Source organism: Lissotriton helveticus, chromosome 6 (genome assembly GCF_964261635.1).
Source record: "Lissotriton helveticus chromosome 6, aLisHel1.1, whole genome shotgun sequence".
In the NCBI taxonomy this organism is placed as follows: domain Eukaryota; kingdom Metazoa; phylum Chordata; class Amphibia; order Caudata; family Salamandridae; genus Lissotriton; species Lissotriton helveticus.
Window position 1 is genome coordinate 154,576,700 of NC_136067.1, and position 15,692 is coordinate 154,592,391.

The window sequence follows — 15,692 nt, forward strand, 5'->3', positions numbered from 1 at the left end:
GCTCTATTAGCAGACCGTGATTTGTCTTTTACTGTACTATTATTAATTGCTGTGCCACTCGCTTCGCATAATTGTTGCCTGACTGTGCTGCCCAGGTCATAGCGCTTAAGTAAGGTCGTGCCCCAATCTCGTCCTGTTTTCACTTTTGGCTTGCAGCCATCTTGTTGTTTGTTTGTTGTGCCTCCCAGCCCGGCTCTCCACCCCGCTCCCGCCTCCCAGCTGCTCCTCCCTCGCCCCTCCCCCCACCACTATCCATTTATGACAGATGCTTTTACGCGCAGCGTTCACGCGCAGCGAACGCGCCCCATGCGCGCCGAAGGTGCGCCAAAGGTAAGCCCGTCTACGCCCGTCCGCGCCTGGACCGCGCCCAGCGCCAGACCCCCTGGCCCCCGCAAACCCCACTCCACACGCATCACGTACGACGCCGCTACCCTATCAGCACTTAATCCCGGCAGACTCCAAAACTGCAACCTAGCCGTCCCAGGACAAACCCATGGACCCTTCACATGCCACTCCTGCAAGTTCGACTGCACCAGACCCCACACCAAATCCACAAACTCCAAACAGAGCTCCGACACTAACCACCTAAAGTGCATCCTACTCAACACCCGCTCGGTCCACAGACACTCCATTGAACTCTGGAACCTACTCGACACTACATCACCGGACGTCGCCTTCCTTACAGAAACCTGGATGAACGCCTCATCAGCGCCCGACATCGCCATAGCCATCCCAGACGCCTACAAGATCATCCGAAAAGACCGCACCAACCAAATAGGAGGAGGCATCGCCATCGTCCATAAGAACACCATCCGCATCACGACCAGTTCCGACGATAACCTCGCAGCCGCCGAACACCTTCACTTCCAGATCCACACCGACCCCAAGTCCACACTCAGAGGCACCCTCATCTACAGACCACCAGGCCCCCGCACACAATTCAGCGAAGACATCACCGACTTCATCAGCCCACACGCCCTCCCTTCCGAGGACTACATTCTACTGGGAGACCTCAACTTCCACCTGGAAAAGAAAAACGACAGCAACACCACCACCCTTCTGGACAACCTGGCCAACCTCGGACTCGAACAACTTGTTGATACCCCCACCCACTATGCCGGACACACGCTCGACCCAATCTTCACCTCCAGCAAGCACATCTCCTTCAATCACACCACAGCTCTCCATTGGACGGACCACAGCTGCGTTCACTTCAACTACAAAAAGACCACGACCCACAACCCCCCACAACCTGTTACCTGAAGAAATTGGAACAAAATTACCACCGAACAGCTCTTCACATCGCTTCACCAGAACCCTCCTGCTAAATCATCGGACCCTAACCAAGCAGCCACCAACCTCACTCAATGGATCAACCACAGCGCCGACGAACTAGCACCCTTGAAAAACCATCAAGTCAAGCATGGTAGCAAAAAAGCCCCCTGGTTCAACAATGACCTTAAGAAATCCAAGAAGTTCTGTCGCACCCTCGAGAAAGCCTGGAGAAAAAACCCAACCACCGACAACCTGGCCACCTTCAAGAACGCCACCCGAAAACACCACCAACTGATCCGATCCACCAAGAAATCCGCTTTCAAGGATCGCCTTGACAACAACGCACAAAACAGCAAGGAACTATTCAACATCGTCAAAGAATTTACCAACCCCACCTCCAGCACCAACGACATCACTCCCTCCCAAGACCTCTGCGACTCCCTATCCTCTTTCTTTCACAACAAAATCGTCGACATACATAACAGCTTTAAAAACCAGTCAGACGACCAGTCCACTCCACCCACCTCCGAACCAAAACCGCACTCTAACAACCTTTGCGACTGGAACCCAATCACCACTGAAGACACCATCCGCCTGATGAACTCCATCCACTCAGGATCGCCAACCGACCCATGTCCCCACCACATTTTCATCAAAGCAGACTCCATTATCGCACCCCATCTACGCGACATCATCAATTGCTCCTTCAACTCCGCTACCTTCCCGGAAAGCTGGAAACATGCCGAACTCAGCGCCCTTCTGAAGAAACCCACAGCAGACCCCACTGAACTTAAGAACTAGCGCCCCATCTCGCTCCTCCCATTCCCTGCCAAAGTCATTGAGAAAGCCGTCAACAGTCAGCTCGCCGCCTTCCTTGAATCCAACAAATCCCTCGACCCCTCACAGTCTGGCTTCCGAGCCAAACACAGCACCGAAACCGCCCTCATCGCAGCAAGAGACGACATTCGAACTCTACTAGACAACGGAGAAACAACCGCCCTCATCCTACTTTACCTCTCCGCAGCCTTCGACACAGTCTGTCATAGCACCCTCATACAACGCCTCAGCAACGTCGGAATACAAGGAAAAGCACTGAACTGGATCATCTCGTTCCTCGCCGGAAGAACCCAGAGAGTCCGCCTCCCCCCTTTTAGATCAGAGGCCACTGAAGTCATCTGCGGCGTACCTCAAGGATCATCACTCAGTCCCACCCTCTTCAACGTATACATGAGTCCCCTCGCATCCATCGCAGACGACACCCAGCTGATCCTCTCCCTCACCAAAGACCCAAACACCGCCAAAAACAACTTACACGAAGGAATGAAAGAAGTAGCCGAGTGGATGAAGAACAGCCGTTTAAAACTAAACTCGGACAAAACGGAAGTCCTCATCTTAGGTTCATCCCCCTCTGCCTGGGACGACTCATGGTGGCCTCCGGCCCTAGGGACCGCACCCATACCTACGGATCATGCACGTAACCTGGGATTCATCCTAGACTCCTCCCTCTCGATGACCAGACAAGTCAACGCCGTCTCATCGTCATGCTTCAACATCCTACGCATGCTCAAAAAAATCTTCCGTTGGATCCCCACCGAAACAAGAAAGACGGTCACCCACGCACTGGTCACAAGCCGACTGGATTACGGAAACACCCTCTACGCCGGAACCACAGCCAAACTACAGAAAAAACTCCAACGCATCCAAAACGCCTCAGCCAGACTCATACTGGACATCCCCCGTCAAGCTCACATTTCCGCTCACCTGAAAGACCTCCACTTGCTCCCTGTCAACAAGAGAATAACGTTCCGTCTCCTCACCCACGCACACAAAGCCCTCTACGACCTAGGACCCGAATGCCTCAACACGCGACTGTCCTTCTACACCCCCACCCGCCAATTACCATCGTCCAATCAAGCCCTCGCCGCAATTCCGCGCATCCATAGATCCACCATGGGGGGAAGATCCTTCTATTACTTAGCGGCCAAGACCTGGAATTCTCTCCCCACCCACATCCGCCTGACACAGAACCATCTCTCCTTCAGAAAGCAACTAAATACTTGGATATTCGATAAGTAAAGCTCCCACCCCTCCCTCAAGCGCCTTGAGACCCTCTGGGTGAGTAGTGCGCTATACAAATTTCTGAACTTGAACTTGAACTTATTCTTAGCCTTCTGTCTTCTGCTTTGACTTCTCTCCTGATGCTCCAAACTTTGTTTATGATTTTCTTTGAAAGTCTAGTTCTTTACAACAGCAGTAGAAGGGCACATACGCCTGTAAATGACTGCAGAAAATACAGCCAGGTATCCCTTTATTAATGCTGTTTGTATCTTCCACTCACAGGCTTTTTAACTGCAGTGCTTCAGAACTATGCTCGAGCAAAAGGAATTTCAGTGGATTCTCTTGGATTTCTCCACCATGTTCAACCAGTCAACACTAATGTGGAGCAGATCTTGGATGTGAAGAAGAAACATAATGTAACAGAGATGGCCTTTAAGGTATAGAGCATCGCCCTACCGTAAAATGGTCACCCCATTCACACTTGGGGGAGACAACAACTGCGCCTTGTGATGTTATTTGCAGGGACCTTCATTGTTGCGTCATGGATTGGCAGTGACAGTGAGATTGGTTGCGTGCAGCAACAGTGACATTAATTCACTGTTGCTGCAGACTGGCTAGAGGTGGGCTAGAGGTGGGCGAGTCAACAAACTAACATGGTCCGGCTTGGCTTTAAGAGCCCGTGCATGAATCGTGCCTTGAAAATATGTGGCAAGTAAATTATGCAACAAGCATCATGTAAAAATATGATGAAGTCACTTCCAAAGTACAAAATAAAATGTCTTTAACATACTTAAGCATGTCATATTAATACATCAGATTATATCACTAAATTGAAAAATATTTATTTTTTAAAACAGGAATTTATAAACATGTTATTACCTCTGCTCCCTGACAACATTGTCACTAGTGAAATCAGAGGCTAGTCAGTTGTCCTGTGGTCCCAACTTGTGAACTAGATTTGTGTTGTAGATGGAGCAAAAGTATAGCTGTTATATCAAATACAAGAGGGTTTTATGCAATACACTTCCTGTACTCACACATCTGAGGGTTCTCTTGTATGAAATAATGAAGAAAAAGGAGGCATGGTAAAATAAAATATTTGCCTAAGATCAGACTATTTGCTCAAGCCAGAAAGTCAGGATTGATCCCAGATTTTCCGAGTTCACGTTGTGCAGTGCAGCCTGTAGATAGGCATCTCTTTCACTTGCCCATGCACCAGAGGTCACTGTTTGTCTTTGTCTTGGTGAATGAGGTTAAACTGTAGAATAAAGAAGAAACCAAATGGGCTTGAGGGCCCAACATAACTCTGAGATGAGGCAGAACGAAGCATCTGAATACAGCCTGGCTTGAGCTTTTGTAGGCCTACCCACTTCTAAGTCGGGAACTGGGATGGCACAGTGCCTACAAATATTTGTGCAATGTACATGCACGGTTAAAGACCCTGGTGAAGTCTCTGACTGTCACTCACTCCATATAAGTGTTCTACTTGCACAACTTTAAGTGGGTCAGGTCCTGCCAGGTCTCAGATGCAGCAGTAAATAAAAACTGTCTTTGAAATGGGCCCCTTTTGGGCGTTACAATCATGTCCTTTACAGGCAAAAACCATTCTTGAATTCCGAACAAAGCCTTAAGGTAATCCATAAAAGCAATGCCATTCCTGTTTACATTTCATTGTAATTTAATCTTGCATTCCCTAACAGTATGTGTTTTTTCCATGTATTGTGTTTCTGTTTTTTCAGGACATTTAACTCTTTTATGTGAACTGAGTCGCCTCAGGGCATCTGGATGGGTGCCTGTTTATTTATTTATTTATTTCTTGTTGTTCTATATAGCGTAAACGTGACCCAGAGCTACTGAGCACGTGACATGAGCACCAATTACATTACACAATCTCACATTCATTTTTAGGCACAGGAAGATTAAGTGATTTGCCCAAAATCACAGGATGTTGAGCCGACGCAGAGACTCACACCTGGTTCCCCAGTTCCAAAATCGGCAGTTTTGGCCATAGCACCACACCCTTTCCTGCATCTTCTCCTCTGATCTTTCCACATCCTCTTCTCTGATTGAGTGTTATTGACAGGGCATGAGTGAGCGCTCTGGAAATGAGTCTGAAGGTAGTGTGAATTTCTCACAGTGCAGATCAGTTGGTCCTAAAAGTGTTCAGGCTTAATGCACATGCAATTAGCCTCTTTGCAGAGTGCACAGAGCAGTGGCCATATGTGTGCCAATCATAATTCTGATTTCATGGGAAAGTGTGACACAGCTATCAAAATATTGACAAGACCAAATGGAAATAATATGTAGTGCTTAAAGCTGAGTTGGTGGGTTGGTTGTGTGGGTTATTGGTGATGTGAGGAGACTAACAGACATGTGTGCAGTAGAAGAGTGACAAAACGGGTTGAAGAGGAAAATAATGATGTGTGAGATATGCAGATGGAGGATTTAAAAAAATGTATGGAGAAAAATGAAAAAGTTTCCAACACAGTGAGAGACGACAGAGGAAAGTGGTATGAAGCGGAAACGGAAGTGACTGAGACACCTCCCCTTCCACAGATCTTAGCAAAGTTTATTCAGTCTCAAACTTTCAGAAATGAAACATTTTTAGCTCTAGTTATTCACAACAAAACCATAGTGTTGATATTGCTAACAAGCATTGGACTTGTTTTTAGGCGTGCATCCATTGTTGTGTTATATGGATGGAATGACATAAAACACACAGATAGACACCCAAATAATGAAATGGTGGCATGCTTCGTAAAGCACAAGACTTTGTTTTTTATATTTTAAGCCACACCTTGAATTTTGTAGCCCATGTAGGCCACGCCTCTTGGAAAGGATTCCTAGTTAAGCTTCTGTGTCACTGTCCCTTTTAGAGACCCCCCCACCACCTTTTCATCCCACTGAAAGCACTGGCTGCCCCAGTGATGACCGGAGGGATCCTATCGATGCACAGCATTAGAACTTTCATGCCCCTCTCAGGCCTTGGGTGTGGTGGTAGAACACTTGAGACACACAGTGCATCAGCAATTGATGTCAGCTCTTACATTATGTGTTCATCGCTGCAGCATCAGATTTCCTCAGACATAAGACCAGCATGCCAAGTCAGGTCTTCAAAGCCATCAGCACTATACCACATGCTTCTCCTTGGCTCTGCGTGGGCTGCCACCCGTCTGTCTCTGCAGTATGGCAGTGGTTCACAGGGCCAGTGTTTGTGGTTGTTCCATATCTATGCTGCGAATATCACTTTTACTGACAGTTCACTAGCATCCCAATGATTGGTTCTTATAATGCTTCATGTTATGTCATTCTGAAGCCCTGTAAATAATGAATGTTCTGCTGAATGGGGAGCATACTTCCGTAGGGCTCTACATCTGTAATTACTGTTTCCCTCCAATATTCCCTAAGGATTCGCACTGATTGTCCTATAGTTCAGTCACAAGGTATCTGTGTATCACACCCGAATGATTATATGACTTTTCAAAACCTATAACAAAATAAATTATGGTGCAAAATGGCACCATTTGTCAGAAACCAATCCAAGTTCAGTCTCTTCTTTATGTTTTAAATAATAAAATGTGTTTTGTCAATTTGATATGCAACCCTAAGGAATGTCCATGATGTTGGATTGAAACATGTTCGCTGTTTCCCTCTGGGTTCTATAAGAAGTGATTATCAGGACTCAATAATGATGAATTTGTATATGGCCGTAAGCATCTGAACTCCTCTTGCTTAAGGATACAGACTCTCTATTCTTTCAAGCAGTATGACAGAGATGCATGTTGAGTACTGCATCATGACCCAATTGAATTTGACTCTCCATTGTTGAAGACATTCTGTTAGATATGTGCTGTGGATAGCTGGCTGCTGGAGGTGGGCAACTACAGCTTGAATGTTAACTCATTGTACCCTGGAAAGTGAGGTTAACTGCTATAGTTGTGTCTTAAAAATGAAAGCTTGTAAAGGTGGTCCTTCCATGAAGGTGAACGTGTCATTGAGGGAAGCTATCCAAAGACTCCAGCCACTCTCCAAATGCTAGCAAAGCCCTGCCTCTCTTCATCTGTTATGTCAAGTGATAGAGCGGGGTGTTAGATAATCCCCATCCTCCTTTACGAGTGACCTTGATAACTTCTTCCATACCATGCGGTATTCATATTCCCCACTGCAAGGCTATTAAATGAGGCCAGCACCATTTCCATTTCGGGGGATTTGCAGGAGGTATGTTATCAAAACTAAAGCAAATTTGGGAAGGGTGGTTGTGTCAGGTCTAACAGTGGTTATATTAATCAGATTTATTTAGTTATTGGTAAATGCTTTTTGACCTAATTCTTCAAAGGGGATCGGAATTTCTAAGTCATTTTAGCAAAAGTTTCAGGAGTGAGGCACTCCAAATTTGAAGCAACGGCCACGCCAAGATATCAGATCTTACTTTTAACCTGGTAGAATGATATTTTCAATTCCATACAATTGTTTCTGATTTCCCTTCATTCACTTCAGAGTCAAAAACGTTGCCGAACTAACTGGTGAGATGGTTAAGACAAGGAATACTGGACTTCAGATGTAAGCACCATTAGATCATTCGTTTTTATTGTCAACTTCTTTCGTATTCATTCTAAAGGTATGGGTCAATGTTACGCATCTCTTTCAACATACAAGGTATCAGCTCTTTGCATGGGAGAAATAATAGGGGAACCATCAGGCAATCGTTCCTAGTATCATGTTTTATACTGAGATCTTGAGTGAGTTCCTGGGTAACTAATACTTTGGCCTTTGGATTAGTGCCTTGATTATGTTGTTGGACCGCCATAATTATGTTCTCTCCAAGTTAAAATTCTGCTTTACTTTCCAGATATAGCACTAGTTAACATGGGCTAACACTGTAGTAGGAACTCATGAAGGTGGGCCACATTTCCATTAGCCTTGTAGAGGACAGCCCTTGGAGCATGTAAAGCAGCAGAGGTGTCAGGGGCAGTATCCTGTGATCTTAGGGCACACTCGACAAGCTATCAGAGAGCACCAGTGGGGTTGAAATCCAGCTCAGGAATAGAAGCAGGAAGGGAAAGAGCATGCCACTCACAGCACGACCATTTCTACCAAAATATCGGCATGGAATCTTTTAGGAATCTGGGTGAGGCTTGGTGCAAACGTCTGGTAGGCAGAGGACCCCGGTGGGTCTTGTGTGGTATACCAGGAGAAGCTATAGTGCACGTTACTTGTGACATGTAGGGGTATGAAGGCCAACTGGCTGAGTTTTTGTAGCAAGTTGAGCGAGTGACAGCAATTTGGGTTGTGGGAGTGGGGAACCTACAGCTCTACGATTTGGATGTGTAGATATTGGGTTATGATTGTATTCCAGTGGCGCATCGACTCCCTTGCCAACATTTGTGCAGCAAGGTAAGCACCTCTCAATGTTTTGGATTGCTGGAGGGGGAATGTAACCATACTATATTGATGTGTATATCAAGTGGTGTACTATTACATATGCGGTTGTTGTTTGAGTTGAGAATTTAGGTTTGTGATTAAAGGCTAGTTTATGTCTTAACTTGTTTGTCAATATGAAGAGATGCATTTGGTATTCTAGTGTGTGTGTGGCGTTTCTGAGTAAAAGGAGGTGTGTGGTATCTAAGTGTGATGCAAATAATGTGCTGGCTCTCATGACAAACAACATGGAACAACACAATAGTTCTCCCAGAGTAGGAAAAGAATAAGAACAAGAACTCTTTGGTGTGCTACTCTGTGGCGTGCATCCGATGAGCATGCCAAATGCACATAAAAGTGTGATTCTTCTGATAACTAAATCGGATTTCATGCATGACAATTACACTCTTTTGTCATTCACCTGTTGCACAGAACTGATATTGGTCACAGTTTACAATGTTTCAAAAGTATGCATAGCAATATTTATCGCATTTGCACTGGTTACCGGATCCCTACCTCATATATATTTATTTTTACCTGTGTATTTGACAACATGCAAATAAAGATATAAAAAAAGAAATGGTACCAAAGTCAGTAAATAAATCTGGTGATGATTAGGAATGAGATCAAGAACACCCTATGTTACTATAGTGACTGTAGTTCTGAAATGAGTTTCTTCAACTGAGGTATTAACTTCTTGGCTGTCTTGACAATAGGGGTCTTCGTCACCTGCGGAAGGTGTTCTGGTTTTTGGTTTGTATCTCGATGGTGCAAGATGGAACCCTGAAGTAGAGGCGTTGGAAGATTCAGAGCTACGAGACAGATTTTACCCCCTCCCAGAGATACACTTTGTACCACAACAGGTAAACCAATACATTTAATTTATATTGTACTAACCCTACCCTGTGACTGATAATAATAAAGAGTTCTTAAAATTCCTCCTTTAAAGGTATTATTTAAACATTAAAACACGCATTCAGAAGTTGAATTTACATGCTGGATTAAGTAATAAATGCTAAATGCTGTGTGATCTATGATACATTGATGTGCTGTCGCAACCAAGTTGAGGTTGTGATGAGGCACAAGATCTGGTTGGCATCTTCAAATGGAAAGATGATTGATTTAATGATGTTTCTGTTGAAATCATTAGGCACTTTTCGGCAATAAAAGCCATAAAACTCATTAAATACATTCAATTGTCATTCATCAAAATTGCAATAAATACAACAATAAACAAAACAGCATTTTAAGGAAATATACAAAGTCACAATTTACCTCTAAGGTCTTCAAAGCTTAACATTTAAAAAGAAATCCCACTGAATAAGAAACAACAATTGTCGGTAACGTTTGGAGATATAAAAAGCAACTCTGCAACTGGAAAAATGTAATCCGTGTAACAATGATCTAATTCTTGGAAGTTTAAAAAAATTACAAAAGAGGATGAAGTACATCTTAGTTTGTGAAGAATGGTTATTACAGAGACAAATGTGAATAGCCTTAACAACTGTCAACCCTCCATCATCTAGTTTCAAGCTCTGAAACTAGATAAAAGATTAAGCTGTAAACCTATGTTACTAACAATTAACATAAAAGATCTGACAAATTCAGGGTTTTTTTTCTTCTCAAGGAACCATGTTAGAAGAATACATTTTGACGTTGTGCTTCTCCACTTAATGGCTGTTTTGTGAATATTCAAAAACTTGTGAACATCCAATTTTGGAGCAGTAATTTTTGCCATGCTGAAGCCATGAGAATGTATCTATAGTGTCTATAGCATTTGCGTAAGCAGTCAAACTAACTAACTACTAAAGATAAAGAAATGTTGTGCGCAATTTATGAAGGTTTCACATAAAGCACATGTGTTAAACAGAAGTCATTATAGGAGACTGAAGCAAGAGGAATATGACTATATATATATATATATATATATATATATAGTGTAAAGTACATGAGTTGCACTTTACCGTTTACCTATATCAATGAACAGTTTTTTCATCTTGTACTGTTCTATTTGGTGGGATTTCATGGTATTGTTTGCAGCCTAGTTTTATATACAGTCTTAAAGCACTCAGCACTTTACATCAGGGTCTTTCCACTGATGAGAGTAGATATTATACATTGCTGCTATTATTGTATCTGATTCTGAAGCATTCTACATTTTAAACATGGACGTATTGCTGCTACTATTGTATATATATCTGTGTATTTTTATTGTCTTATTGCTATTTTAATGTTTGGGCTGTTGGTTGAAACTTTGATGGTTGTAATAAGTTTTATATATATATATATATAATATATAAAACTCTATTCGGTTATTACAACTACATTACATGGTTGTAATAACCACGTGGACACGTGTTTAATCCATGGCAGTGATCTGGCACCTGGTATATTTAGAACTTCACACACGGAATCCCTATAATCAGCACGCTCCGGTATACACCAGAGACGAACCCAATAAATCATTACTTTCAGGGCCACTAGATCTGTTACTCTTTTTAATCCCAGTTCTAAATACAATGGAATAAGGGGCGTACTAAGGGGAGGCATAACATTTTCCTAACAAAACTATTTTCTACCAGTGCCAGGGGCTGGACATCAACATGACCCCTTACTTCATCCCCGTAAAGGGCAGTCCCTTGCGCCTTAGCACGTTAAATCTCCATGACGGGGGATACTACATGAGATACCGTCCTTTTTTGTGTTCTCAAAATAGCATTTGACCTGTGCTCAGTGAGAAGTTTACTTTTCGTGATCTGATTTAACCATTTAAAACTATCCATAAATCGTATTCCTAGGTAGTCAAAATTATTAACCCTCTCAAGGACGTCTTTACCAATCCGAATAGTTGCTTTACCTTTCTTGGTCCCCGTGCCTAAAATCATAAATGTTGTTTTGTTAACATTTAGCTCGAGCCCCCTCTCATTGCAAAAGCCTAGAAATGTATTAATCAGGCTCTGAAGACCCTTGGGAGATTTTGAAATGAGTAGGGAGTCGTCCGCGAAAAGTAGGATCGGTACTTTCCTGTTATTTAGCATTGGAGAATCATTTACACAATTTTCCAAAACCTTGACCACATCGTTTAAATAAAGAGTAAACAAAGTGAGGGCAAGCACACAGCCTTGCCTGACACCCCGTTCAATTGGAATACGATTAATCAGTTCTCCACATGGTCCCCAACGTACTTGGGCATAATTATTCTCATGTAATTTACTCAATAGATGTACAAGATTACTAGGAACACCTATATTAAAAAGAACCTGCCACAAATTGGAACGGGGGATAAGATCAAAAGCAGCTCTAAGGTCAATAAATGCTACATACAACATACCCTTACGTAAAAGTACAGTTTTCCAATACAATAGAATAAATCTAAAAATCTGGTCTATGGTGCTAATTTTAGTTCTGAAGCCTGCTTGAAAGGGAGAAAGTATCTGTTTTTCTTCCATCCATCCTGTTAATTTGTTCGGTATTTGGCGACTAAAAACTTTTTGAGCATTTTCTAACAGGCTAACTGGCCTGTAATTAGCTGGGTTGTTAGCATCACCCTTTTTAAAAATAGTAATTATCTCGGCACCCCTCCATGAATCCGGGATTGCTCCCCCGGCCGAAATGGCATTCGATACAAGGTTAAAATAAGTTGACCAGATATGTGGCTCTGACTTAAAAACGTCACCTGGAATTTTATCAGGCCCCGGTGCTTTAGCTAGTTTAAGAGACTGTATTGCACTATTTGTCTCTTCAAGGCTGAACTTGTCAGGGCGACTATACAGCTCTTGCACAATGGAAGGCAAAGTAGCACGCTCTACTATATTAATCACACTATCAATGTCATCTGGCTTCCTTAGCGAATAAAGTGATGAAAAATGGGCCACCCATTTTTCGGGAGATATATTAAAACTCGGGTACTTAGCTCTTTCAAGGTGATTTTGTGCTACTAGTTTCCAGAATGATCTGCTGTCCTTGATTTTACTGGCTATGAGTAGATCCTGCCAATCTCTTCTAGCCTGTCGAAGTTGGGATTTGTAGATTCCTCTGGCGATGCAAATTTCACCTCTATCACCCTCAGCAATAGCAGACTTTAGTGAACTCTTAGCTACTTTACAAGCGGAGTCAAACCAGACATGATACCTAGAGTGTACTGTATTCATAATAGTCACCTCTTTATAAAATATCTTTTGGAGACTATCAAATAGCTGAGTGTGGACTGATAAGATAGGTATTCTTGCTGGATCTATCCCCTCATATTGGTCAAAAGAGGTAACAAACTGTTTGTAAAGTTTTGAATAGACCTCTGGATTTGCCATAACTTTAGGCCATTTAACGGCTCGACGGCTATTGGTTACTAGTGCTACAGGAACATTTGTGTTCATGGCAGCACACCCATGTACCAGAGGCTCTCCAACAAGTGTCACCTCAAGAGAGTTATGATCACTATCAGACCTAACATTAATTTTCATATCGGCTAGCAGGGGCCACATTCTCACATCAATTAATACATAATCAATTACACTGGCACACATACCTCTCTTAAATGTTGGTGCACACAGAGGGTCAGAGATAGTACCACCATTGAGGGCTCTACGACCTCTGCGAATAACCAGTGAGACTATTTGGAATGCACACGTTGTAAGATTTTCCCTTGGGGGCGCGAACAATATAGGAATTCCCCACTGCTCATCTTCCTCCACAGTGATCTCAGTTAAAAGAGAGCAGGGTTCAAAGGGGGTGTTAAAATCTCCCGCCACTATAGATAGATAGATAGATAAATTCCTTTATTCGGCATTGTACAAAACACCATAAAAGTTCAGTTAAAAATGCTAATGATACTCACAATCTTATCATCTATACAGAGAGAAAAGTTTAAAAAGGGCACAACAGTATTCATTACAGTTCATTAAAATTCAATGGTCCCCTATCTATCCTCCACTCCTTTCCACAGATCCTCTTGTCTCTCTTAATTTCAATACTAACCTTAAAAAACTTGTAATGGCAAGCAGGGTAAAGGGATCTTGTGCCATTTGTAAAAGTAAGAGGGCAACCTTGGCATGCCTGAATTTCATTTTTTTCAGCCAGTTTATTAAATACAGGTGCCTGGGCAATAAATAAAAAGGGCACAATACAAAATGAAGGGTGTCCTGCGGAGATCGATGATCACAGCCGCAGGGACCCTTTGGTTCTACATAGTTGGTAAAACCTGCTGGTTCAGCTAATAAATAATGTAAAATGTTGAGCCTAAAACGTGTTATTAAAAATCTATCCTGAGCGTTATGTGTGAGGGCGAGGTATGGTTCCATTCCTTCGCTGGACCTCACTAAGCTATAGGCTCTAACTGACTACTTGCCCCATTCCTTCTCCTCTCTGGAGGCTATCTTATAAGTAATGAACCTCTAGCCTTATCCCGGTCTGCACCTCTGGCCGGGTTTGGGAAGAGGTCCTTACAGCCAATTTTTTCGAAAACAACCTTGAGAGACTTCAGCCATGGGATGTCCATTCCCTTGTCCCTGCCTAGACAGTCCATAATAATTTGCCTGGTCAGTTCAGCCTCCGGGTTGTACCAAATTTTTAGCCATGCTAACAGGGGTCTAACCTGAATCCTATCCTCTATAAAGGCCCCCACCCAACTCTTCGTGGGCAATATAGGCAGGGACACCCTTTGGGACCCTGAGGAGCCTTCTCATGTACTTGTTCTCCTCTACCTGCAATTTATCTAAATTGGTGAATCCCCAGAGCTCCGCTCCGTATGACACCTTAGAGTAGCAGATAGAGTTATATAAGTTCATCATTTGCTCCGGGGACAACCGACCCAATCTGCGGCCAAAATTCATTATTGCCCCTGTGCTTGACAGTAACCTATTGCAACGCTCCTCAAGTAAAGCTTTAAAATTTAAGCGCCCATCCAATAAAATGCCCAAATAAGAGAAGGATTGCACCTTCTCCAGTTTGTGTTCTCCTATTCTAAAATTGAAACTTTTCCTTGGTTTTAACCCTGCTTCCATGACGTATGACTTGGTTAGGTTGGCGGATAAATCTAGGTTATTCATAAAAACCACAAAGCCTTCTATTAATGTCTGTAATCCCCGTAGAGTGCTTGCCAACAGTACCGCCTCATCCGCGTAGAGTAAAACTGGAATTGCTCTTCTACCTACTCTTGGCGAATCCACATTTAGGCTTAATAGGGCTTGCTCTAGACCATTTATGCACTGGGACAGGAACAGACTAATTTGCATATAGCCAGGTTCTGAGCTGGGATGGTGCAGTGAGCTAAAAAACGGTGATGGATTAAAACCATGATCTCTTGACTTGGTAAGAGTATTCTGCATCATTCAGAAACTCTGTCCATCACCACCCCCCTTTTCCAAAATCGGTTTTATCCACACTAAGTGTGGGAGGGTATACTCAGACGTGAGTCCCTTGCTCATTGCACCATCAGGATTCAAGCAAACCGGGCCGAAGAAGGCTGTGATGCCAGAAACCGGTCCCCGGGAGCTTGTTTCCTTCCCAGTATAAGAATTGGCTTGGTAGTTTGGTTTGCCCTGTTCCCATCATGCACTGGGACAGGAACAGACTAATTTGCATATAGCCAGGTTCTGAGCTGGGATGGTGCAGTGAGCTAAAAAACGGTGATGGATTAAAACCATGATCTCTTGACTTGGTAAGAGTATTCTGCATCATTCAGAAACTCTGTCCATCACCACCCCCCTTTTCCAAAATCGGTTTTATCCACACTAAGTGTGGGAGGGTATACTCAGACGTGAGTCCCTTGCTCATTGCACCATCAGGATTCAAGCAAACCGGGCCGAAGAAGGCTGTGATGCCAGAAACCGGTCCCCGGGAGCTTGTTTCCTTCCCAGTATAAGAATTGGCTTGGTAGTTTGGTTTGCCCTGTTCCCATCATGCACTGGGACAGGAACAGACTAATTTGCATATAGCCAGGTTCT

General features: G+C 43.4%; 1 protein-coding gene across 1 annotated transcript in view; it reads left to right on the forward strand.

Moving 5' to 3' along the window:
• Positions 1-15,692, forward strand: part of DNAH14 (dynein axonemal heavy chain 14) — a 1,144,348-nt gene that overhangs the window by 1,103,621 nt on the left and 25,035 nt on the right. The window contains exons 85-86 of the mRNA XM_078647362.1: positions 3,616-3,770; positions 9,468-9,614. Coding sequence (XP_078503488.1) covers positions 3,616-3,770; positions 9,468-9,614 — 302 coding nt within the window. The remainder of the gene's footprint in view (positions 1-3,615; positions 3,771-9,467; positions 9,615-15,692) is intronic.